General features: G+C 43.0%; 1 protein-coding gene across 6 annotated transcripts in view; it reads left to right on the top strand.

Moving 5' to 3' along the window:
* The window catches only part of Cyfip (Cytoplasmic FMR1-interacting protein Sra-1), a 100,846-nt gene that overhangs the window by 36,750 nt on the left and 40,816 nt on the right, over positions 1–23,280 (top strand). For 3 of the 6 annotated variants that reach the window (XM_076192696.1, XM_076192694.1, XM_076192695.1), the window contains exons 5-8: positions 4,642–4,858; positions 7,696–7,875; positions 8,127–8,308; positions 22,512–22,657. In XM_076192696.1, the coding sequence (XP_076048811.1) occupies positions 4,642–4,858; positions 7,696–7,875; positions 8,127–8,308; positions 22,512–22,657 (725 nt within the window). Of the gene's footprint in view, positions 1–1,551; positions 1,859–3,717; positions 3,790–4,641; positions 4,859–7,695; positions 7,876–8,126; positions 8,309–22,511; positions 22,658–23,280 lie in introns of those variants that run through there. The other 3 variants (XM_076192697.1, XM_076192698.1, XM_076192699.1) reach the window with 3 other exon arrangements.

Below are 23,280 nucleotides of genomic sequence, written 5' to 3'. Positions count from 1 at the left end.
GGACACATGGAAATAATGAGTGAAGAAAGATTAATAATAGAGGTGTGGAAGGCAGAGATGGAAGGAGTGAATATGAGGGGGCGTCCTAGGATGAGATGAATGGATGGGGTGAAAGGGACATTACAAAAGAGAGGAATGTCTGTTGAGGAAGAACGGGAGAGGACAGAAGATAGGGGTGAATGGAGAAAGGTTGTGTATGAATGATGTTGTGATGCATGAGGGGGAGTGGGTGTGGGATGGAGGGTGAGGAAGTATGCATAAAAAAACAAAACAAAAAAGACGCAGTCCGAAGGGATTTCTCCTCGTTTTCTTTTCTGCATGAAGGGACGGAGAGGGAGGTCGCCGATTTAATGAAACGGCCTTGCTGTGGATGTGCTGTGTCTTGCGACACTGCTTCTGACCCAGGGTAGTGGACAGGATGCAGGGATGACCCGTCATCCAGGATGTGCCAAGATAAGAGGGAGGGAGGAGGGTAGAGGGGAGTGGAATATGTAGCAAATGGAATGGGTGGGAGTGGTTTCTATGTCTTTTTCTTTTTGGCTACCCCCCGTGTAAGGGGGGAAAAAGCCTTTGGTATATGTATATGTATGTATTACTTGTACTTTACCCTTTATAGTGGGTCCTACACGATCAATATTATTGCGCAATATTCCGTATTATACAATATTTCTATGGTGTAAGGATGATATTGAAGAATGACGCAATATATTGAAGGTATCAAATGCACAGGACATACATGTGTGCCTCCTCAATACCATTCCTACACCGTCAATAATATTGCACAATACGGAATATTGCGTAATAATATTGATCGTGGAGGGCCTGCTTATAAGTCTAAAATACAATTTAGATTTTACTGTCATTCATAGAATATTTGAAGAATTAGTTACATATAGTATCGTAAGCTCACTATTGTTGGATGAGGTTAATTGTTTTAATCCAGCCTCTACTAGGATGCTTTATTTCCTTGGGACCTCCTGTGTATTGGTTCAGTCTCTCGATCAGCTTCCATGGAAGTTGACTATTTCCTATTATCAAGATTTCCTCGTGTACTTGTATTTCCGAAGTGACTGGATGCTCCTATAGCACCCAGTTACTAGAAACAACTAACGAGTCCTTCAAGTGTAGACATTCACACCATTCACAATATTAATCAAGTTTGAAGCAGACATAATACAATAAGCATATTGTAAAGATATGTGCCCTTCCTGTAAATTAATGAATGGCGATTTCTGGTATTTTGGAGTTTGGGTTATTCGATCATCTATATGGTTTTTAGAAAAGTGCAATTATCTAGGTATGCACACATAAATGTTGCATTTCATAAATGACACTATATAACCTGATTCTAGAAGAATATATATGATTAAATCGAAAAAAGAAATCTGTGTTCTCCACCAATGATTATAGCGCACCCAGAACATTGTAATATGTCTTGGACACAGTCTACTCTATCACCATACGTATGAACCATTGCGGTTGCAATAACGAAATAAAAACACAAACTTATCTTATCTTCTTTATTTCCTTTATCATTTTCTACTTTCTAACGGAAGTGATACTGCGCAATGCGCTCCTCTTCTTTCCTGTCAATCGGATTTGTTTACAGTCGCTATGGGCTGGGCCCTCCTGGCTGAAATGGAGATATAAATTAAATTTCGTCGTATAATCAATTTAAGGAACCAGTGAGTAGCTATCTTGGGAAGTTTTAAGCAAACTGTGGAATTAGAAAACACTGTTTCATTGCGGTCCGTAGATTCGCTAGATTTTGAAAAAGCAAAATAGTTTTGACAGTTTTGGTGCCCTTCTAGTTTGTCACATTAGACTTTTTTGCTAAATTAGGCTTTTCCTTGTTCAGGTAAGTTATCTTATTAGATTGTATTTCATGAGTTATTAGTGGAGATTTTCATGGATATACAATGTAGTGTCTGAATAAATATTTATGGCCAGACTGCTCGAACTGGTCAGAAATTAATGCCATGGGATAGGCTATGCTTGTTTTCTTATTATTTACCAGTTTGCCAATGCAGCTTGTTTTAGGTATATAATAATACACTCAGATGGACAATAGAGTTTGGTAATTAGTTCAGCTAACAGTTTAAAAGCAGATACCTTAGCACTTGCTGCATGCATAGGTGATTCCTTGGAGGTATTGTAACTGTTACTGTACTGTAACTATATTAACTCTGTCTTTGCTGTAAGGCTGTAAATCTAGTTATTGCTCTAGTAGCAATTCAATATAAGGCTTTCAGAAAAAGCATCGATGGTAGTTATTCTTTGGTTATCATAGATGTAGGTCATGCTTGAAGAACTCAGGAAAATTAGGAAATCAGTTATTTCACCTTAGTCATAGAGTAACTCCTGACTAAGGTGAAGAAGGTACTTTAATTTAAAGAAAAAACTGTTGTTATTATTAGTGAAATATGAGAAGAACCAATATAGTTCTAGGAGTACTTGTGAACAGGAAGCAGGCCCTTAGAATTGAATAAACATAATTGTAAAAATAGTATTGTTGAAGCATGATGTAATGAGCTTTCCAGTTGTGGAAATATCTATATTGTGAACTCAGAAGTTCTAGAAAAAAATATGTTGCATTGTTTATTGAGGAGAGTGAATTACACTAGATGGTACTGTAGTTAGAATGCATGGCTGATAAAAAAAATCAGAGGAAAGATATCTTCATTAGGTAGGTATAAAGAATATAGCAGAGATGTACTCCATCTAATAGAAAATTCACAAACCAGAGCATATGAGAGGGGATGTTGGTAGGAAAATCTGGATAGGGAGCTTTTCTTAATAATGAACTTAGTCTTGGTTAAATTTATTTGTTACATTAATCTTATCTGTATGATGGTCATATATAATTCAGATAATTTCTATGAAACATATGAGTGAATTCATGGTGAAAGAAATGATTACTCAATATATGTGATCCAGCCTGGAGTATACTGCAACAGTTACAAACTCACATAGAATGACCAAGCAAAATTACAAAACTATAGTGTCCAAAGACCCATAATTAGATAAGTAACTTGTCTACAAGGTAAAAGAAGATTACCTATACTGGATGAAAGAATAGTGAAGGGTTAATGTGGTTATGCACAGGTGCTTAAAAGAAAAGACATACATGGGCTTGGAAGGCTTCATACATATGGTGTTAGTATTGGTTGAAGAAGGAAAGGTATGCTTGGGCAGAAAAGGATACCTGAAAATTCTGCTTTCCCAAATATAGTCACAAACAGGTATGACATATGGGTGCTAAGGAGAAATCAGAATTGTACTGAGACAGAACATCCTTCTATTAAATCTATTAGTGCCCTATTAGGAAGACACAAAAACACACATTAGTAAATTTATGCATTTGATAATGAAGAAAAGGTTAGGTCCAATTTCTAGTTATGCCATCATGATGCAAGGAAGAATTTTTCTTTGTATGCAATTGTATTAGGATAAAGAATGATTTGGGTTGGAATTAGCATCAAATTGAGACTGTGCAGACATTGGTAGAAGGGACAGGGTGCTAGGTAGATGTGTACATGTGCTACTTTTATTCTAAAGAAAGGGATACATTAGAGTGTAGAGGGGTTGTTAAAAGTCCTGTGTAGGGGTAGGTGTTCTTTGGTTGTTTTCTTTTGAAGCAAATTAAGATAGGTTTCATCTTCATTGCTCTTTTAATGTATTCTCTTTTTACTCAATGGGGGTAATGATACTGTGTAGTTAACAACAAGGAACTTCAACAAAGAAACTTAAGGAGGAAGAATCACAAACAAAAAAAATAAACATGGAGAGGTATGTTCATTATTATTTTGTTGCTTGTTATACTTTTCTTTTATAGCACACTGAAAGTTGAGATAATTATTTTCTGTATATTTGTTGTCAGAATTTTAAGGCATCATGCATGCACCTCAACAATGTAGCAAACACACATAAAGCATGTTGTATGCTGTAAATTTGTTACACAGTGGTACTTGAATTTTTTTTATTATTATTTCATATAACTTATTTTCTTGCCTCTCAGGTTTTCTTGATTATATTATCAACTAATAATGATTACCTCAAGTCATTATTAGTGTTACTAGTGAGTGGTGGGACTAATTACAATATTCTAAATATTTTAGATAAACATCAGTATGGATATGCAAATAATGTTCTTCTATAAAAAAAAATGTATCTCAGACTAAAGATGATCATGATGTAATTAGATCCCTTTCAGTTTGGGGTCTTTTTTCAGTGATTAAAACCAGCTAATACAGTTAGAACAAATCCTACAAAATGTACCAGTCTTGAAGGAGATATATATAGGTTTTGACTTTAATATCAATCAGATGACATTAAGTTATGATTTATAAATATGTAATGGTTTTTAATTGATTATATTCATTTATAAAATCATAACTAAGTGGAGAGGTACTGAGGGGAAGGTGTATATGGTAGTAAAAAAGTATTGATTGATTTAATTGATAAATTTAGGTCTCACCCTATTTTTGTATTCATTGTTACATATAAATTGTCATATATTTTGATATTTCTTGATAGATATAAATGATCTTATGTGTGTTATAGTTTATTCTTATGAATACTAGAAATGGCTGAGCACTGTAAGCTTTTCTCTTCATTTTTATTGCAATTCCCTTTTGACAGCGGTGAAATGTCAACGGAACGAGTTTCTCTGACGGATGCCCTGAGCAATGTGGACGTGTTGGATGACTTGCCCCTCCCCGACCAACAACCGGTCGTGGAGGCGCAGGCATGCTCAGTTGTCTACACAGCTAATTTTGATACCAACTTTGAAGATAGAATGGCATATGTCACAGGAATTGCTAAATACATGGAAGAAGCTGCCACTCATGCTGAATTGGTAAGATTGGTTTGAGAATTAAAATATTCAACGAAAAAAAAAAAGTCATAGACAAGTTTATAGATGGTTTATATGTGTTAAAATACACATGTAATTTGATTATTTTTGAATGATGATAACTATCCTTCAGCTTGTCAGTGACCAATGATGGGTACCCACTTGTGGTAGCCCTGTGAGACAGATATAGGAAGAAATGATCACCCCACAGCTTACTTTCAAATCTCGTCACCTTCATCTCCAAATAAGGGTGCGGTGTCATGGAGCTGACACTTGGTCTTTGTACTCGTACTGGACCCAAGATCTCTATAAACTTATATTTTTCTTTTCCTCCTCCTCCTCCTCCTCCTCCTCCTCCTCCTTCTCCTGAAACAGCCTCACGCAAATATAGAGAGCAGTATATTGTTACTTTTTAGAGAGATCTGTGGGAGGGCCTAGGTTGTAGCTTGATGCTGTGTGGTGTAGGGTTCCAGTTAGTGAAACTCAACAGTTATTATTGTTTATCGTCATCATTAATTCCATCACCATTGTTGTTATTATTATTGTTATTAATATTAATATTATTATTATTATTATTTTTTATGATAATAATAATAATGATAATGATATTAATAACAATAATAATAACAATGGTGATGGAATTAATGAAGCAGGCTTTCATAAATTGGCTACAAATTAGGACGAGGGAATCGTATGAGAGGTACAAAGTGAAGAGAAAGGAAGTTAAGCATAAGATAAGGGAAGCAAAGAGGAGAGCAGATGTGAAATGGGGTAAGAGTATGACAGAAAATTTTGAAAGTAATAAAAAGATGTTTTGGAAAAAATTAAAAGAGGAAGAGGAGGTGAATCAAGTAAAGAAGAAAAAGTAAAAGGTGCAGTTGGAGAGATGATAATGGAAGAGAAGGCAGGGTATTTTAGGGAGTTGCTAAATGTGAAGGAGGATAGGGAGGGAAAGGTAGTTGCAGTGGGAAGCGTTAAGAAAATGACCGTGATGAGTGAGGAAAATGGAGGAGAAATAAGGAAAGATGAAGTGAAAGCAGCTGTTAAAATGATGAGAGCAGGTAAGGCACCTGGGTTGGATGGATGCCATGCAGAATGCTTGAAGAAAGGAGGTACAGCTATGGTGGACTGGCTGGTTAGGTTATTTAATGTTTGTTAAGAGAGGGTAGAGTGCTGGAGGACTGGAGGAGTGCCTGTATCATTCTGCTTTACAAAGGAAAGGGGGACAAGTGTGAATGTAGTAGTTACAGAGGGATCAGCTTGTTGAGTGTAGTTGGGAAGGCTTATGGGAGGGTCTTGATTGAGAGGATTAGAAGAGGAAGAGAGGGAGTAATTGGTGAGGAACAGTATGGTTTTAGGACAGGCAGGGGTTGTGTAGATCAGATTTTTGTGGTAAGAAGGCTATAGGAAAAGGTAAGGTTGTTTTTTGGGCTTTTATGGATCTGGAAAAGGCTTACGATAGGAAGGCACTGTGGGAGGTACTGCAGATATATGGGATAGGAGGAAAGCTGTTAAGAGGAGTCAAGAGTTTTTACGAGAGTAGTAGAGCTTGTGTTAGGATTAGAAATGGAGAGAGTGAATGATTTGAGGTAAAGGTGGGACTTTGTCAGGGATGTGTTATGTCACCCTGGCTGTTCAATCTATACATGGATGGGGTGGTGTGAGAGGTGAATGCAAGGGTAGTGGGTAGGGGGTTGTAGATGGTTAAAGAAAATGGAGAAAAGTGGGAAATAAGCTAGTTGTTGTTTGCTGACGACACTGCGCTTGTAGCAGGATCAGAGGAGGGATTGAGGAAGTTAGTGACAGAGTTTGAGAAGGTGTGTGAAAGAAGGAAGCTGAAGATAAATGTGGGCAAAAGTAAGGTGATGAGATGTACAAGGGGAGAGAGTTACAGCAGGCTGGAAGTGAGCATTAGGGTGAAAGACTGGAGGAAGTGGATAGTTTTAGATACTTGGGTGTGAATGTGGCAGGAAAGGGAGGAATGGGGGTGGAGGTAGAATGTAGATTGAGAGAAGGGAGTAAATACCTTGGTGGATTGAAAAGTGTAATGAGAAATAGACATCTGGGAATGGATGCTAAGCGGAGGTTATATGAAGGAGTGATTGTGTCGACAGCACTGTACGGGGCAGAAACATGGAATATAAGATAGTAAGAGAGAAGGAGTTTGAATGTGTTTGAGATGAAATGTCTGAGAAGTATGATAGGGGTTACTAGGTTAGAGTGAGAAACAAAGAGGTGAGGAGAACAGGGGTGGAAAGGCGAGTTGGGAGATAGGGTTGATGAAAGAGTATTAGGATGGTGACATTTATGCAATGAACATGTGTTGCACAATACATTACATGTTGGATTATGGCTGACTTCATTAAAACTTGTCCATCTAAAGAGAAATTGCAGAATTTAGTGATAATTCATTGCATAAATGCATTTATTACATATATATATATATATATATATATATATATGTATATATATATATATATATATATATTCTCTATGGTCTTATGGAAGATATGTACATATTACATTTTCTTGAAAGATAGATGGATTTCGAAGTTGATATTGATAATGCATCTGTCAAAGATGGTGTAATGTGGACTTTTTTATTTCTTTCTCTGAAATCATAGTCACATTATATGCAAGGTCCTCAGTAACCTTGACAAGGAGATGGCTGAGTCAAAGCATAGTTTAATCTTGATTCTTCATGTTTGAGGAATCTCTAGTGCCCTCACTGCTTCATTTAATTTAGCTTGTAATGACATGCAGGGAATAACACTAGTTGTTCTTATCTCCTGCCACAGGATGTTTCACATGTAAGTCTTAATTAATGATTTGATTTCCAGAACAAATTACTGGAAGAAGGGGAACAGCATGCTGTCATGTTGTATACGTGGCGCTGTTGTTCACGAGCTATCCCACAACCCAAGTCTAACGAGCAACCTAATAGGGTAGAGATTTATGAGAAAACTGTAAAGGTTCTATCTGAAGAAGTTAAGAAGCTTACAAAATTTATGAATTTCCAGGTAAGAAGTGTTTGGTGTGGCTGCTGAGTGGAGATATCCATTAAGTGCTGATGCTAAGTAAAATAACTCCACCTACTGGCTGCAAACATTTACTGATAATTACATTTAAAGACTGTGTGCCACTGCACACATATAATGTTATTTAACTTATAGTGATTTGTAATAAGTGCTGTGCTATATGAATTAGATCTTATTTACCAACATAGAGGTCATATAATTTAGTGGATTAACCTCTCTCATAATCATTACAGCGGAAGGCTATTGATATATTTTGCAACCAAGTTAAACGATTATGTCATCAAGAGAAAAGAAAGGACTTTGTATCAGAGGCATACCTGTTGACTCTGGGGAAGTTTATCAACATGTTTGCTGTATTAGATGAGCTCAAAAACATGAAATCAAGCGTGAAGAATGATTACTCAACATACAGACGGTGAGTTGTATATTTGTCTTTAAATGTTGATTGCTATTTATTTTTTTAATGTAGAGAAGTACATTGAAAGAAATGAAAGCTAAATAGATATCTGGTTTGTATAGATATGGACTAGTAATAGTGGAGTGACTAGTGAGACTGTTCAATGGGTGTCTGAAGGAAGAAGGTGCCCTAGTGGCAGGGGTGTCCATAGAAATTTTTGTATGGGGGCCAAAATTAAAGATATTATACATACCCCATCTGGGGTATTGGCTGCATGTTATTGTGGGGTTAAAAGCTGCTAAGTAGCATGCAGCTGATACTTTAGGGTCTATATGGGGCACCCCTACAGACCAGAGCCACACATCATTTTGTCTGTGATAGAGGAAATCTCTATTCATAGAGAAATGATGATACTTTATTATACTGTGACTGTCCCTCCATTATGCTGTCCCCCCACTCTTGTTACTGTCCTGTACCATTTCTCTGAATATTCATTTTCTCATTTTGCTGAACCCTGTGGTGAGAGAAAAGAATACTGCCACCAAGTATTTACACTTGAGTTGTATAAGGTGACAAAAATGGGATGGGGATAGGAGTAGGCATCCTTCTCCCTGTAGCCCCAAAGGTGACATTCCTTAAAAAAAGTAAAGGCATAAGAGAGTCTGGGAGTTTTCCAACCAGTACCCTAAGGTTTGGGTCTTTTAATGTGCGTGGATGTGGTGGAGTGGAAGGAGATTTCTTCAAGGTTAATGTGGATGAAGGTGAAACTGGGAAGGAAGATGGATTTTTGTAAAGTGTATATGGGCCTGGTAGTGAGAAGACTGTAGAGGAAAGGGAGACTTTTTAGATATATTTAAATGAGTGCATAGACAGATTAGGGAGACATGTCAATGTACTGGTATTGGGAGACCTTACTGCTAGGGTAGGAAATGAACCAATAGATGGAGAGGTTGGGAAGTTTGGAGTTCAAGGAAAAAATCACAGTGTAGAGTTGATAGTGGAGATGTGTCTCGAGAGTTGATAGCAAATACAGTGTTTAAGAAGAAAGTCAAGCATAAGTACACATGGGATAGGGTGGTGGATAGAAGGGTGGTAGAACATTAATGGACTTTATATCAGTAACCAGGAGAATAGTAGAAAGAGTTAAGGATGTACATGTTCGAAGGGGAGAGAATGCAGGAATATGAGATAATGTTTTGGTGGAAAGTAAGGTGAGAATGGAGGATAGATGGAGAAAGGAAATGGACAGAAGGTAGGGAGGTGCTTAAAGTGAATTGCTTAAATGAGAAAGAAAAGGAGAAGACATACAATAAGAAGCTAAGAGAGGAGTGAGAGTGAGTGAAGGATAAAGTAGAACTAGGAGTGGAGGAGGAATGTGGTTGTTTCAAGGAGGGAGTCATAAGGTGTGCAAGGATGGTGTGTGGATCAAGGAGGATGGGAAGAAATAGAAGGAAGGGTAGTGAGTGGTGGGATGAGGAAGCAAAGAAGGTTGTAGAAGAGAAGAAGTGAATATTCACAGATTTGTTACAAAATAGGATGAGAATCATATGAGATGTACAAAGAAAAGAGCAGTAAAGCATAAGATAAAGGAGGCAAAGAGGAGAGTAGATGTGAAATGGGGTAAGAGTATGACAATTTTTTTAAAGTAATAAAAAGATGTTTTGGAAAGAAAAGAGGAAGAGGAGGTGAATCAAGTAGAGAAGAAAAGGTAAAAGGTGCAGATGGAGAGATGATAATGGAAGAGAAGGCAGTGAGAGGAAGGTGGGCATAGTATTTTAAGGAGTTGCTAAATGTGAAGGAGGATAGGGAAGGAAAGATAGTTGCAGTGGGAAGCACTAAGAAAATGACCATGATGAGTGAGGAAAATGGAGGAGAAATAAGGAAAGATGAAGTGAAGGCAGTTGTTAAAAAGATGAGAACAGGTAAGGCACCTGGGTTGGATGGGTGTCATGCAGAATGTCTAGGAAAAGGAGGTACAGTGATGGTGGACTGGCTGGTTAGGTTATTTAATGTTTGTTTAAGAGAGGGTAGAGTGCTGGAGGACTAGAGGAGTGCCTGTATAGTTCTACTTTACAAGGGAAAGGGAGACAAGTGTGAATGTGGTAGTTTCTGAGGGATCAATTTGTTAAGTGTAGATGGGAAGGCTTATGGGAGGGTCTTGACTGAGAGGATTAGAAGAGGAAGAGAGGGAGTAATTGGTGAGGAACAGTGGGTTTAAGACAGGTAGGGGTTGTGTGGATCAAGTTTTTGTTGTAAGACAGATATGTGAGAAAGATTTAGGAGAGAGTAAGGATGTTTTTTGGGGCTTTGTAGATTTGGAAAAGGCTTATGACAGGGTAGCCAGGAAGGCACTGTGGGAGGTATTGCAGATATATGGGATAGGAGGAAAGCTTTAAGAGCAGTCAAGCATTTTTATGAGAGTATTGGAGCCTGTGTTAGAATCAGAAATGGAGAGAATGAGTGATTTGAGATAAAGGTGGGACTTCATCAGGGATGTGTTATGTTGCCTTGGCTATTCAATTTATACATGGATGGAGTAGTGCGAGAGGTAAATGCAAGGGTAATGGGTCAGGGATTGGAGATGGTTTAAAGAAAATGGAGAAAAGTGGGAGATAAGCTAGTTGTTTGCTGACGATACTACTCTTGTAGCAGGATCAGAGGAGGGATTGAGGAAGTTAGTGACAGAGTTTGAGAAAGTGTGCAAAGGAAGAAAGTTGAAGATAAATGTGGGTAAAAGTAAGGTGATGAGATGTACAAGAGGAGAAAGTAGAAGCAGACTGAAAGTGAATGTTAAGGAAGAGAGACTGGAGGAAGTGGATAGTTTTAGATACTTGGGTGCGAATGTGGTGAGAAAGGGAGGAGTGGAGGTGGAGGTAGAATGTAGATGGAGAGAAGCAAGTAAATACCTTGGAAGATTAAAATGTGTAATGGGAAATAGACACTTGGGAATGGATGTCAAGAGGAGACTGAATGAAGGAGTGATTGTGCCGACAGCACTGTATGGGCAGAAACATGGAACATAAGAAAGGAGGAGTTTGAATATGTTTGAAATGAAGTGCCTGAGAAGTATGATAGAGTTTACTAGGCTGGATAGTGTGAGAAACAAGGAGGTGAGGAGGAGAATGGGGGTGAAAAGGGAGTTGGGAGGTAGGGTTGATGAAAGAGTATTAGGATGGTTTGGACGCATGGAAAGAATGAGTGAAGAAAGATTAGTAAAAGAGGTGTGGAAGGAGTGAACATGAGGGGGCAACCAAAGATGAGATGAGGTGGATGGTGTAAAAGGGGCATTGGGAAAGAGGGTAATGTCTGTTGAGGAAGGAAGATAGAGGACAGAAGATAGGGGTGAATGAAGAATGGTTGTGTATGGATAATGATGTGATGTATGAAAGGGAGTGGGTGGGGGATGGTGGGGTGAGGGAGTATGTGTGAAAAATAATTTGATACAGCCTGAAGGGATTTCTCCCCATCTCTTTTCTGCATGAGGGGACAGAGGGGGGTTGCCAATTTAATGAAGCGGCCTTACTGTGGATGTGCTGTGTCTTTTGTTACTGCTTCTGACCCAGGACAGTGGGCGAGATGCAGTGATGACCCGTCATCCAGGAGGAGCCAAGATAAGAGGGAGGGAGGGGGGTGAATTGGAATGGAGTATGTGGTGAAGGAATGGGTGAGAGTGGATTTTATGTCTTTGTGTTTTGGCTACCTCCCTTGTAAGGGGGAAAAAGCCTTTGGTATATGTATGTATGTGACGAAAGGCAAAGTTTTGAACACATCCTGGATTTCTAGGGGGACCAACTCCCCCCCCCCCTCCCATGGCTAGTGGTTTGCATGTATAGTCCTGCTATACAAAAGGAGGGAATGTAATTGTGAATGTAGTCGTAGATGGATATTTTGGTAAGTGTAGTCAGAAAGGTGTATAGGTCTGTATTGAGATGATTGGGAGAAGAAAGCGAGTGATTGGGGAAGTACAGAGTTGGTTTAGAAGTGTGTTCGTAGTTTTAAGTTTTTGTGATATGACAGGTATGTGAGAAATAGCAGAAGTTAAGGATGGAATATAAGGGAGATGGAGAGGAAATGATTGAATGTTTTCAAGATGAAGTGTTTGAGGAATATGATAGATGTTGCGAGAGTGGATATACAGTGGTACCTTGAGATATGAGTGCACCAACATACAATTATTCCAAGATATGAGCTACTGCTTGGTCAGTTTTTTTGCCATGGGTTACGAGTGGAAAATTGAGAAAAGAGCAACCTTCCTGACAACATGTATGAAGCTTCCTGATACCACTACTATTCCTCTCGTGGTACACATAGCATGCAGTATCAGCTGTTACCTTTTCTCATTCAGTTCCATGTGTTCACCACCTTCAGATGCAGCTCTTGTGTTTTGCTCGCATGTTTATCTTTGCCTGTTTTTTATTGCATTTATGCTTGACTTTTTGTTCTTCTGCATCATAATTCCAAAGAAAGTGAGAGAGAAGGAGAGTGGTGATAAGAAAAAATGTATGATGTAAATGGAAATTGAACATGAAATACTAAGAAAATATGACCAAGGTGTACGCGTAACTTGGCAAGGCATTATGAGTGTAGTACATTGATGATATGTATGATCTTAAAACAAAAAGAAGCAATTGATAGATTAATGCCAGCCAAAGGCATTATCATTCTTTCAAAATTGAGGACAAATATCCATGCAGATATGGAAAAGCTGCTATTATTGTGGGTGAAGGAGAAGCAGTTGCCAGGTAATACCATAATGGAGGTGATTATTTGTGAAAAGGCATGCATCATTTATGGTGACTTGAAAAGAGAAGCAGCAGGGGCTTCAGTGGATGAACCATTGGACATGTAATTCAAAGCAATTTGCGGATGGTTTTAGAATTTCAAGAGAAGATTGGGCATACATTTGATGGTGAGGCAGTGAGCTTGGACATGAAACAAGCTGAAGACATTCAAGGTTTTGCTGAAATTATTGAAGAGGAAGGGTACATCCCCCAACAAGTTTTTACATACATGCATATACATATACCAAAGGCTCTTTTCCCCTTTACACAGGAGGTAGCCAAAAGACAAAGGCATAGAAACCACTCTCACCCATTCCATCCCCTACATACTCCACTCCCCTCTACTCTCTTCCCTCCTTCTTATCTTGGCACCTCCTCCAAGTTTTGAACTATGACAAAATAAGATTTTGTTCCGAAGAATACAAACTCTTCGGTACTCCTTACACTAGGATACTCTCGCGTAGCGCGAATATTTCTACTGCGAAATTAAAATCCTCACTCTGTGGGTCTGGGCAACGCTTATCCTCAGTAAGGGGCCCCATTGGGGCAAGGGGGGGGGGCCCTTGCCCTCCACCACAAGTCTCGCACACTATAACCATTCTCTTCGCAGTAGTGACCGCGTTAACATCTCTCCATGTTTACGTCGGTGCCGAAAATCAAGCAATCCGCTTCGATTGTCGCCAGCTCACTCTAAGGACGCTAAGGAGTTCGTCGTCCTTCAATTTCATCGGGGTTTTCCCTACGCCATCCTGTGTCCTGGAATTTTAAGTGCTTCTCCATTCCCTGTATTATTCCCTTAACCGCCACCGGGTATCCTACCCTTCACTGTAAGTATGGAATCTGGTTCCAGTATTGTTGTGGTTTCGCCGCATAGAAAATGGCCATAGAAAATGGCTTCCCTCTTCCCCCCCCAAAAAACTGGGGAAGGCGGCCTACGGCTTCGGAGGAGACGAGCAATTCTCTCCCTCCTCCACGGCGTAGTAGACAGGCAGCCAAGTTGTCCTTTATTCCTTTAAACCTGGACGGTTAGCGTAGATGGACATGCGCCTCAGGCCACCTCTAGCTACCGTTCCTGTACGAGCTTTTCCCGGATGAGGTCGCTTGCGGCTTGCCCTCGCCCATCCCAGAAACTCAACAGTCGCCAGGAAGGTGGTACAACGCCACTTCGAGTCATTCTCAGGCCAAGTTGTCCTCTTCCTTCAACAAAGGACGGTTAGCGTAGTCGGACATGCGCGTCAAGCCACCGCTAGCTACCGTTCCTGTACGAGCTTTTCCCGGATGAGGTCGCTTGCGGTTTGCCCTCGCCCATCCCGGAAACTCAACAGTCGCCAGGAAGGTGGTACAACGCCACTTCGAGTCATTCTCAGGCCAAGTTGTCCTCTTCCTTCAACAAAGGACGGTTAGCGTAGTCGGACATGCGCGTCAAGCCACCGCTAGCTACCGTTCCTGTATGACATTTTTCCCGGATGTGGTCGCTTGCGGCTGCCCCCGAAACTCGACGCCGGCACGGACAAAGGGGGGGGGGCAAAGAGCCCCTTAGTCTCTTCTACTCAGGAATCCCGCTGTACGCACAACACCCACCGTAGGAAGAGCTGGGTGATCAACGGTGCCCTTTCCATGCCCTTTGCTCACAGGGACAGAGATCAGGGACGAGGTTGCAGACGCGGTGTTTCTAGATGGCTTCCCCCCTCACCCGACACAAGGAGAAGGCATGCTACGTCGGCGGAGGACGCGGGCAGTTGTCTCCCCCCTCCTAAGCGTAGTAAACGGAAAGGTTGTACAATAGCCGCCCCGAGTCAGTCTCAGGCCACTTGTCTCCTGTTCCTGCCCACAGGGTGGTTAGCTACGACGGGCACGCGCTGGCCCCCGCGAACCCCCCCGGGTACGAGATTTTTCCCGGATGCGTCCACCGGCCCCGCGACGCTGCCGGCGGCTCCGCCCCCCCACGGACAAAGGAGCCGAGTTCGGAGTTTCGGAGCGCGTCGGCCTCTTCTCCTCCTCGGGTGGCCCCCACGTTCACCTTCCACCCGTCGTCAGACGAGCCGGGTCATCGCCGGAACCCTTTCTATGCCCGGTGGGCAGGAAGCCCGAGATGTGCCCACGCGCGCGTTCGTCGTGGGTGACTCGGCTTCGTCCAGAGGAGGCAGTCTCCCATTGGCGTCTCCCGGACCATCCGCACCCAGGCGGGACTCAAGCGGACATTCCCCGGACCTCCTCCCCACTCTGTTCACTCGTCACTACGTTGAAGGAACAGATGGAGGCCCAACGGGAATTTTTCCGCGCTTCTCAAGCGCGGTTCGTGCACCGCACGGAAGCTCGTGAGGAGTCACCGCCCCCAAGGGCCCCCCTCGACCATCTTCCACTTGCTCGGCCCCCCTCTGTACCCATCAGTGACCGGGATGGTAGCGTGAGGTTCCTCTCTGCCCGTCCCGACCCCTCCTACGCCGACGACGATGTCCACAGCTCCGTAGGGGGGGGGGCACGCTCCCTTTCCCCTCCCGTTTCCCAGTCGGAATCCTCGATGGTGGTCCCACCTTCCTTCTCGGACGTCCTCGCGAGGGTTCGGAGGGCGAATCGACTGGGCCACCCGAAAGAAGAGGAAGCCACATTCGAGTCTGACATCTTCATGACGGCCAACTCTCAGAAAGCCCAGCCTCCTCCCCTCCACCTTCCATGGAGTACGTAGACGGCGAGAGCCATGGCCCAGGCCTCCGACGCTCTCGCAACAAGGACGACCGAGAAGACGCGTTGGCTTCCGGTCCCATTGGAACACCAGAAGCGCTTCTACACCCCATCGGGGTCAACCCTCGGAGCAGCCTCGATCCCGGCGAGGTTACCAGAGCTGGTTAAGGCGGACGCCGAGTCGCTGCGCAGACGAAACGTCCTCCTCTCTGGCAGGGAAGTCAGCAACCACCTTCAATCACTGGCTCTGTCCCTGGCGGTGAACTCCTGGCTAGAACGCCTCCTTGCCTCGGCGTGGGGGTTCTTACCCGCACTACAACCCCAGGAAGAATGCGACCTCCAGGCTTTTTGGCAAGCGCGAGCAGAGCCCTGAAGCATCAGGTTTCCTGTCTCTCAACGTCCTGGGCCAACTTCGAGTCCCGCAGGAGAGACACCATCCTCGGGGACCCCAGTGACCCCCTCCTCAGGGAGATTTATGCTCACCCACACGCTGATTCCCCCGGATATGGTGGACTCCGAGATCCTAGACGCAAACATTATAGAGGCTCCGGACTCCCCCACAGGACTCCTAGGAATTCGCCAGCCCCTCTGCACAGGATAGGGGGTTGCCTCTCCCTCTACTGGAGAGCATGGGAAGAGGCCGGGGCGGAAGACTGGACCTACTGAGTCATTAAGACGGGCTATTGTCTTCCCTTTTCCACCGTCCCAAACCTCTCCCTCTATCCCATCCAAGTCAGCAGCTTCCACCCGGACTCGGCTCGCGGGCGGGCCCTAGCGGAGGAATCCTCCGTTTTGCTCCAGACAGGAACTTTAGTGGAAGTCTCGACTCCGGACCCAGGGTTCTTCTCACGGCTATTCCTAGTAGAAAAGACAACAGGGGTGTGGAGACCAGTCATCTATTTGTCTCCACTCAACAAGTTCCTTTTCCCTGACAAAGTTCCGAATGGCCTCCCCAGAGTCCGTAAGGGCGTCTATCAGGGAAGGGAACTTCATGGTGTCGCTGGACCTCCAAGATGCATTCCGCCCAGCTATGCCAGAACACCTGAGAATGGTCCTAACCTTTGTCCTGAAATTGGGCACAGTAGTCAACCCGGAAAAGTCAGATTTCTTACCAGAACAGAGAGTCACGTACCTGGGTATGGTCCTGGACTCCTCCCTAATGGAATCCTTCCTAGTAGGAAAGGGGATCCCGAATCTCGCTTCTCTAGTTGCACAGGCACTATCGACCAGGTTCCTGACGGCTACACAATGCCAAATCCTCCTGGGCCATATGGCCTCCATATAGAAATTAATCCCCTGGAGTAGACAAAGAAGGCGACTGCTACAGTGGCTCCTCAAGTCTCAGTGGGCCCCGCAAGAGGGAGAACCCCTACAACACATCTCCCTCACCGAAGAAGTCAAGGATTCTCTTCTCTGGTGGAAGGCCCATGCAACCTTCTCATGGGGATGCCCCTCGGCCCATCTCCCCCCGAAGTCCTCCTGTTCTCCGATGCCTCCAAGGAGGGCTGGGGAGCCCACCTCAACGACGATCACATCAGCGGTTCCTGGTCCACAGTCGAGCGGACAGCCCATATCAATTGGCTTGAGTTGAAAGCAGTACTCCTGGCTCTCCGTCACTTCAAGGATCAAGTCTCAGGAAAAGTAGTGGGCATAATGTCGGACAACTCCTCGGTAGTACCCTACCTGAACGAGCAAGGGGGGCACAGTCTCCCAGGAACTATGCCTTCTGATGATGGACATCCTCAACCTAGCCAAGAATCTCCAGGTGTCACTCAAAGCCCGTTACATCCCGGGGAAGAGGAATGTCTGGGCGGACCACCTCGGCAGGAAGAATCAGATAATCAACACAGAATGGTCCCTCTATCGAGAAGTAGCGAACTTCATCCTCAGCAAATGGGGCTCCCCTCTAGTGGACCTTTTTGCAATGAGATGGAATCACCAACTCCCAATATTTCAGCCCTTTCCTGGATCCTCTGACAGCAGGAGAAAACGCTCTTCTGCACAGTTGGGACAACCTGGACTCCTACGCTTTCCCACCATTTCCCTTGCTCCAGAAGGTACCTCAGAGCAAGACACGCATCCTACCTTCGGATGACTTTGATCGCTCCTTGGTGGCCCGAAGCCCCATGGTTTCCGGACGCCCTCGAGCTAGCAGTAGAAGAGCCTCTGGCCCTTCAGGGAAGACCAGATCTTCTGTATCCACCCATCAACGGGCCTTGGCACAAGAACCCTTCAGCACTCAATCTTCACGCGTTCAGACTATGGTCCAGATCCTCCTAAAGAAGGGTTTTCCCAGAGAAGTGGTTGAGGACATGTCCGCTCCTATTTGCTCATCCTCAGCTAACCTTTATCAAGGGAAATGCGCCTTTGCAAATGGTGCCACTCCAGGAAGTTAGTCCCAGTTCGAGCCACCATTCCTGAGATCGCCTCCTTCCACGTCCTCAGGAAGTCCAGGAAGATCTCCCTCTCGGCAGTACAAAGCTATAGGGCAGCTCTAAATCAGGTGTTTTCTCTGAAGGGCATGGTCCTAGCCCTTTCACAGGAAATTTCCATGCTCTTCAGGCACTTCAAAGATCATGCCCCCCCCCAGGGAAATCAGTTCTCCTCCGCGGGATGTGGCATTAGTCCTGAACTCTCTGAGGGGTCCCCCTTACAAACCTCTCCGAGAGGCACATCTGAAGGACCTCTCCTAGAGGACAGTTTTTTCTGCTAGCCCTGGCATCTTCCAAGAGAGTAGGGGAGTTACATGCCATCTCTTATAGAGTCGCCCATTCCAAAGGATGGAAAGAGGTCTCCTTCACTTTCATGCCTCAATTCATTGCCAAAACAAAGATCCTGCCAAATCCGACCCTAGATTCTGGTCCTTTAGTGTTCCATCCTTAGACGAATTTGCAGGGGGAGAATAGACTGAAACAGTTCTATGCCCGGTACAAGCCATCCGGACCTACCTCAAGAGAACCGAACATCTTCGACCAGAATTAAAGTGGTTGTTCATCTCTACTAAAGGTAGCCCATCACTAAGAATTCCTTTTCTTACTGGACAATGGAAGTCATCCGCAGAGCCTGCGACATGGACCACACAGATTGCCCATGACCTGAGGGCAGTAGGGACCTCCCTAGTCATCAGAAAGAATCGGTCAGTCAACCAGGTTCTTCAAGCAGGTATATGGAAAAGCCAGAATACGTTCACTTCCTTTTACCTCAAAGAAGTTATGCGGGAATCTTTAGGGAACTTATCTTTGGGCCCCATAGTGGCCGCCCAAGAAGTCCTGAAAATGATATACCCCTCCTCAAGAGCACACAGCCGACCCTGACAACTCATCCAGGTTCTGGCTCGGCAACTGCAGGGATAACTTTCTAAAGTCCTTCTCATACTCTTACATTCCCTTACCTCACCCGCGGGCTCTCTAGCATTCCAAGGGAATCAATTCAAGCCCTTCAGTGGTACAAAAGTGATTATAACCTTTCTGTCTCCACTCCAGGGAACAGAAAGGGGTGCACTTCAAAGTGAGGGGAATGTATAGGGGTCTGGTCAACATAGTCTTAGCACACTAGATTTTCCTTACAGCGGTTTCCCAGGCTAGATAACAACTTCCTTCCCTCCTAAGTCCGAGTCTCCTAGTGTAAGGAGTACCGAAGAGTTTGTATTCTTCGGAACAAATGTAATTTTCGCAGGAAAATTAATTTTTCCCTGATACAAACCTGAGGTACTCCTTACCTTTAATGGCCCTCCTCAACCACCCCTCTAAACAGTTCCTTCTCCTTGCCTGACAACCTTGTGCTTAAATCATACCTGGCTCAGAGAATGGTTATAGTGTGCGAGACTTGTGGTGGAGGGCAAGGGCCCCCCCCCTTGCCCCAATGGGGCCCCTTACTGAGGATAAGCGTTGCCCAGACCCACAGAGTGAGGATTTTAATTTCGCAGTAGAAATATTCGCGCTACGCGAGAGTATCCTAGTGTAAGGAGTACCTCAGGTTTGTATCAGGGAAAAATTAATTTTCCTGCGAAAATTACATTTTTCTGAAAGAACATGCCATGAAGGATTTTCATAATGGCAGAGGAAAAGAAGCTGCCAGGCCATAAGCCCATGAAGGATCGATTGACTCGTGCATTGTTAGGAAATGCAAGTTGTGGTGTAAAGATAAAACCACTGGTTGTTTACCACTCCAAAAATTCCAGAGCTTTGAAGACACACAAGATTTTAAAAGAAAGATTGCAAGTTATGGAGAGAGCAAACACAAAAGCATGGGTCACCAGGCAGTTCTTTACTCAAAGGGTAAATCTTGTTTTTGGTCCTTCTGTCAAAAAGAATTTGTGTAGGAAAATGGCCTTCCACTGAAAGCATACAAACCATTGACACTGCTTATGCTCACCCACCAGACCTTGAAGACAACATTCTTGATAAGTTTAACTTTGTGAAGGTCCTCTGCCTCCCACCCAACACCACCCCTCCTCCAACCCATGGATCGGCAGGTCATCGCTAAGTTCAAGAAATTCTATACCAAGCTTTTGTTCCTCTGCTGCTTTGGGGTGACAAAAAACACCAACTGCACTTTTTGTGAGTTCTGGAAAGAGCATTACAATATTGTTATATGCTGACACATTATTGATTTGGCATGGCAGGGTGTTACCAAAACCACATTGAACTCTGTTTGAAAAAAGTTATGGACTGACATTGTGCTTGAATGGGATTTCGAAGGATTCAAATCCAGACTCGATCCTGATCCATAAGTGTTGGAGGAAATCTTATCCCTCTGAAAGTCTATGGGTCTGGAGATGGATGAGGGAGACGTCACCGAGCTCTTTGAGGAACATGAAGAGGAACTCTCAACAGAGGTGATGATGGAGCAACAGTCACGGGAACACAAGGGGTCTTGCAAGAGATTAGTAGCAACCAGCAAGCAGGAGGTTATTTCTATAAATGAGATAAAAGAAATATTGGCAATGTGGGAGAAGCTTTCCAGTTCCATTGAAAAGAAATATCTGGAAAAAGTCAATACTGGTCGTGCTTTAGCATTTTTTAATGACTTTTGCCTATCGTATTTTCGTAACATTTTGAAAGCAGAAACAAATCTCCATGTATAAGTTTTTGTTCAAAAGTCCTGCAGGTGAAAGTGCCAAAAGTGAGGCCAAAAAGTAAAAGAGAAGTGAGGAAAAGTAAAAAAAAAATAAAGTAACTGTTAAGTTTAAGCTGTGAAAAAAAGTAGCAGTTAAAGTTGGATCAAAGTTTATGTTTAAGCAAGTGTGTGTGTAGGTAGCCTAGTTCAGTCAAGTCAGAATGAAAAAGTAAAATGAAATTAAATAAACCACATTTTTTTTTTATCATACATTTTATTATGTACTTGTAAAGTATATTACATGTGTAATCTTAATAAAAAACATGTTTATTGCCATAAATTTAGATTGGGGTGTTTTTAGAGGGCTGGGATGGATTAAAATAATTTCTGTTATTTCAGATGGGGAAAATTGCTTTGAGATATGAGCTTGGTCACAGAATGAATTATAGTTGTATGTTGAGGTACCACAGTAGTGAAAAATATGAAGATGAGGCAGAGAACAAGTTGTGGAAAGGAACCTGTCAGACAGGGTAGAACAGTCCTGAAGGTGTTTGAGTGTACTGAAGAAAGAGTAGCAAAGAGAGTGTGAAAAGTTGAAGTTGATGGAATTAACCTGAGAGGAAGACTGAAAATGAGATGGGTGGATGTGGTGAAGGGGGGTTTGGATGCACATAGAATGTGTTGAATGGAGAAGAGAGTGCAACAGATGGGAGGGAGATGTTTAATGGATGGTGAGATGATATGACCCAAACAGATGTTCTCGTTTGCTTCAGAATTTAATATGAATGTATGAAGAGGGGGAAGAGGGTTGTCATAAGATGAAGAAGTGGGGGTAAACCAACTCTTTTCTGGGCCATGCTGTAGAAGAACTGTACTTGTGGTTTTGCTTTTCACCCAAGTCCATCTCAGTCCCTTCATCTCCAAGGGATTGTGATGGAGTAGTGGTTGAATAGGGTTTATTTGTTTATGATTTTGGTTTGCACTTTGACATGGTCACCTCCTAATAAGGGGAAGGGGAATCTAGTGTGTGTATGTGATAGGATTTGGATGGGTGCGGGGTGACATAATGAAGGGGAAAAGGCTTTTTGGTGTTTATGTATGAATCATTCGAGGTAAACCAGCTTTTGCTGTTGGGCCTTGGTGTGTGGGTGCTGTGTCTTGCTGCATTGCTTCTAACCCAAGCAGTGGGTGGGTGATAGGGATGATCCATAAGGAGTTAAGATAGAAGGGGACAACAAATAGGTTTTAGATGGATGTGGGATGAGTGAATACTGACTAGGCTGCCCTTTCTTGTAGAAGGGAAAAGGCCTTTTGGTATATGTATGTGGGAGATAGTTGAGTCCAAGCATATAGTCATTTGAACCTATTTAATGCCCTTCTCCTAACAGTACCTTGTGTATGAAGGATCATCCATGTCCCCTGCCACACTGGGCACTGCAGTGAGGCACATCACTTCTACAGTAGGGACTGGTAGCCAGAGATTGTTTGCCCTCATCTCAATTTATGTACATCCAAAAACCCCTTCCATTCACCTCACTCTTGGGTACAAGACACCCTCCTCTTCTCCCAAGCCCACAGCATCCATATCTGCCCTCATACTTTCTGCTAGTCATTCCTTATTCACTCCTTCCAAATATTATGTACATATGGATTTTTATTATTATTCATTTTTATTACATGATCACATTTTTCTTTTGCAGAGCCGCACAATTCTTGAAAGTAATGAGTGATACTCAGAGTTTACAGGAATCCCAGAACTTGTCCATGTTTCTAGCAACCCAGAACAAAATCAGGGACTCGCTTAAAGACAAACTAACAGCCATTCCATCTTATGAAGAACTTTTGTGTAAGTATGAAATATTTGTAGATTGAGAGAAATAAGTATATGCCTTGAGGGGATTAAAAAATGTCATGAGAAATAGGTAGCTGGAAATGGATGCAAAGAGATTATACAAAGGGATGATTGGAATTTAAGAGAAGCAGAGAGGAAACATTTAAATGTGATTGAGATGAAATATATGAGAATTATGGTAGGGGTTACAAGGTTGGATAGAGTGAGAAATGAGGAAGTGAGGAGGAGAGTGGGGTGGGTTGGAAAAGGAAATAACAGAAAGGGCTAATGAAAGAGTATTGGGATGGTTTGGACACATGGAAAGAATGAAGACAGATTAGTAAAAGAGATGTGGAAGGCAAAAGTGGATGGAGTGAACTTGAGGGGACGAGTGAGGATGAGATGGATAGATAGGGTGAAAGGGGCTTTGAGCAAGAGGGGAATGTCTGTGGAGCAAGGAAGGGAGAAGGTAGGAGATAGGGGTGAGTGGAAATTGGCTGTGTATAGATAATACTGTAATGCAAAGATGGGAAGGGGGTGAAGTAGGAAGTGTGAATGATATTTTGATGTAGCCTGGAGGGATTTCTCCATGATTTCTCTATTTCTGCATGAGGGGATGGAGAGGGGGATCGCTGATT

The sequence above is a fragment of the Oratosquilla oratoria genome, chromosome 11, assembly GCF_046742065.1.
Source record: "Oratosquilla oratoria isolate Oo_2021 chromosome 11, ASM4674206v1, whole genome shotgun sequence".
NCBI lineage: Eukaryota > Metazoa > Arthropoda > Malacostraca > Stomatopoda > Squillidae > Oratosquilla > Oratosquilla oratoria.
The sequence above is the reverse complement of the archived record's forward strand: the minus strand, read 5'-3'. Positions and strand labels throughout refer to the sequence as shown.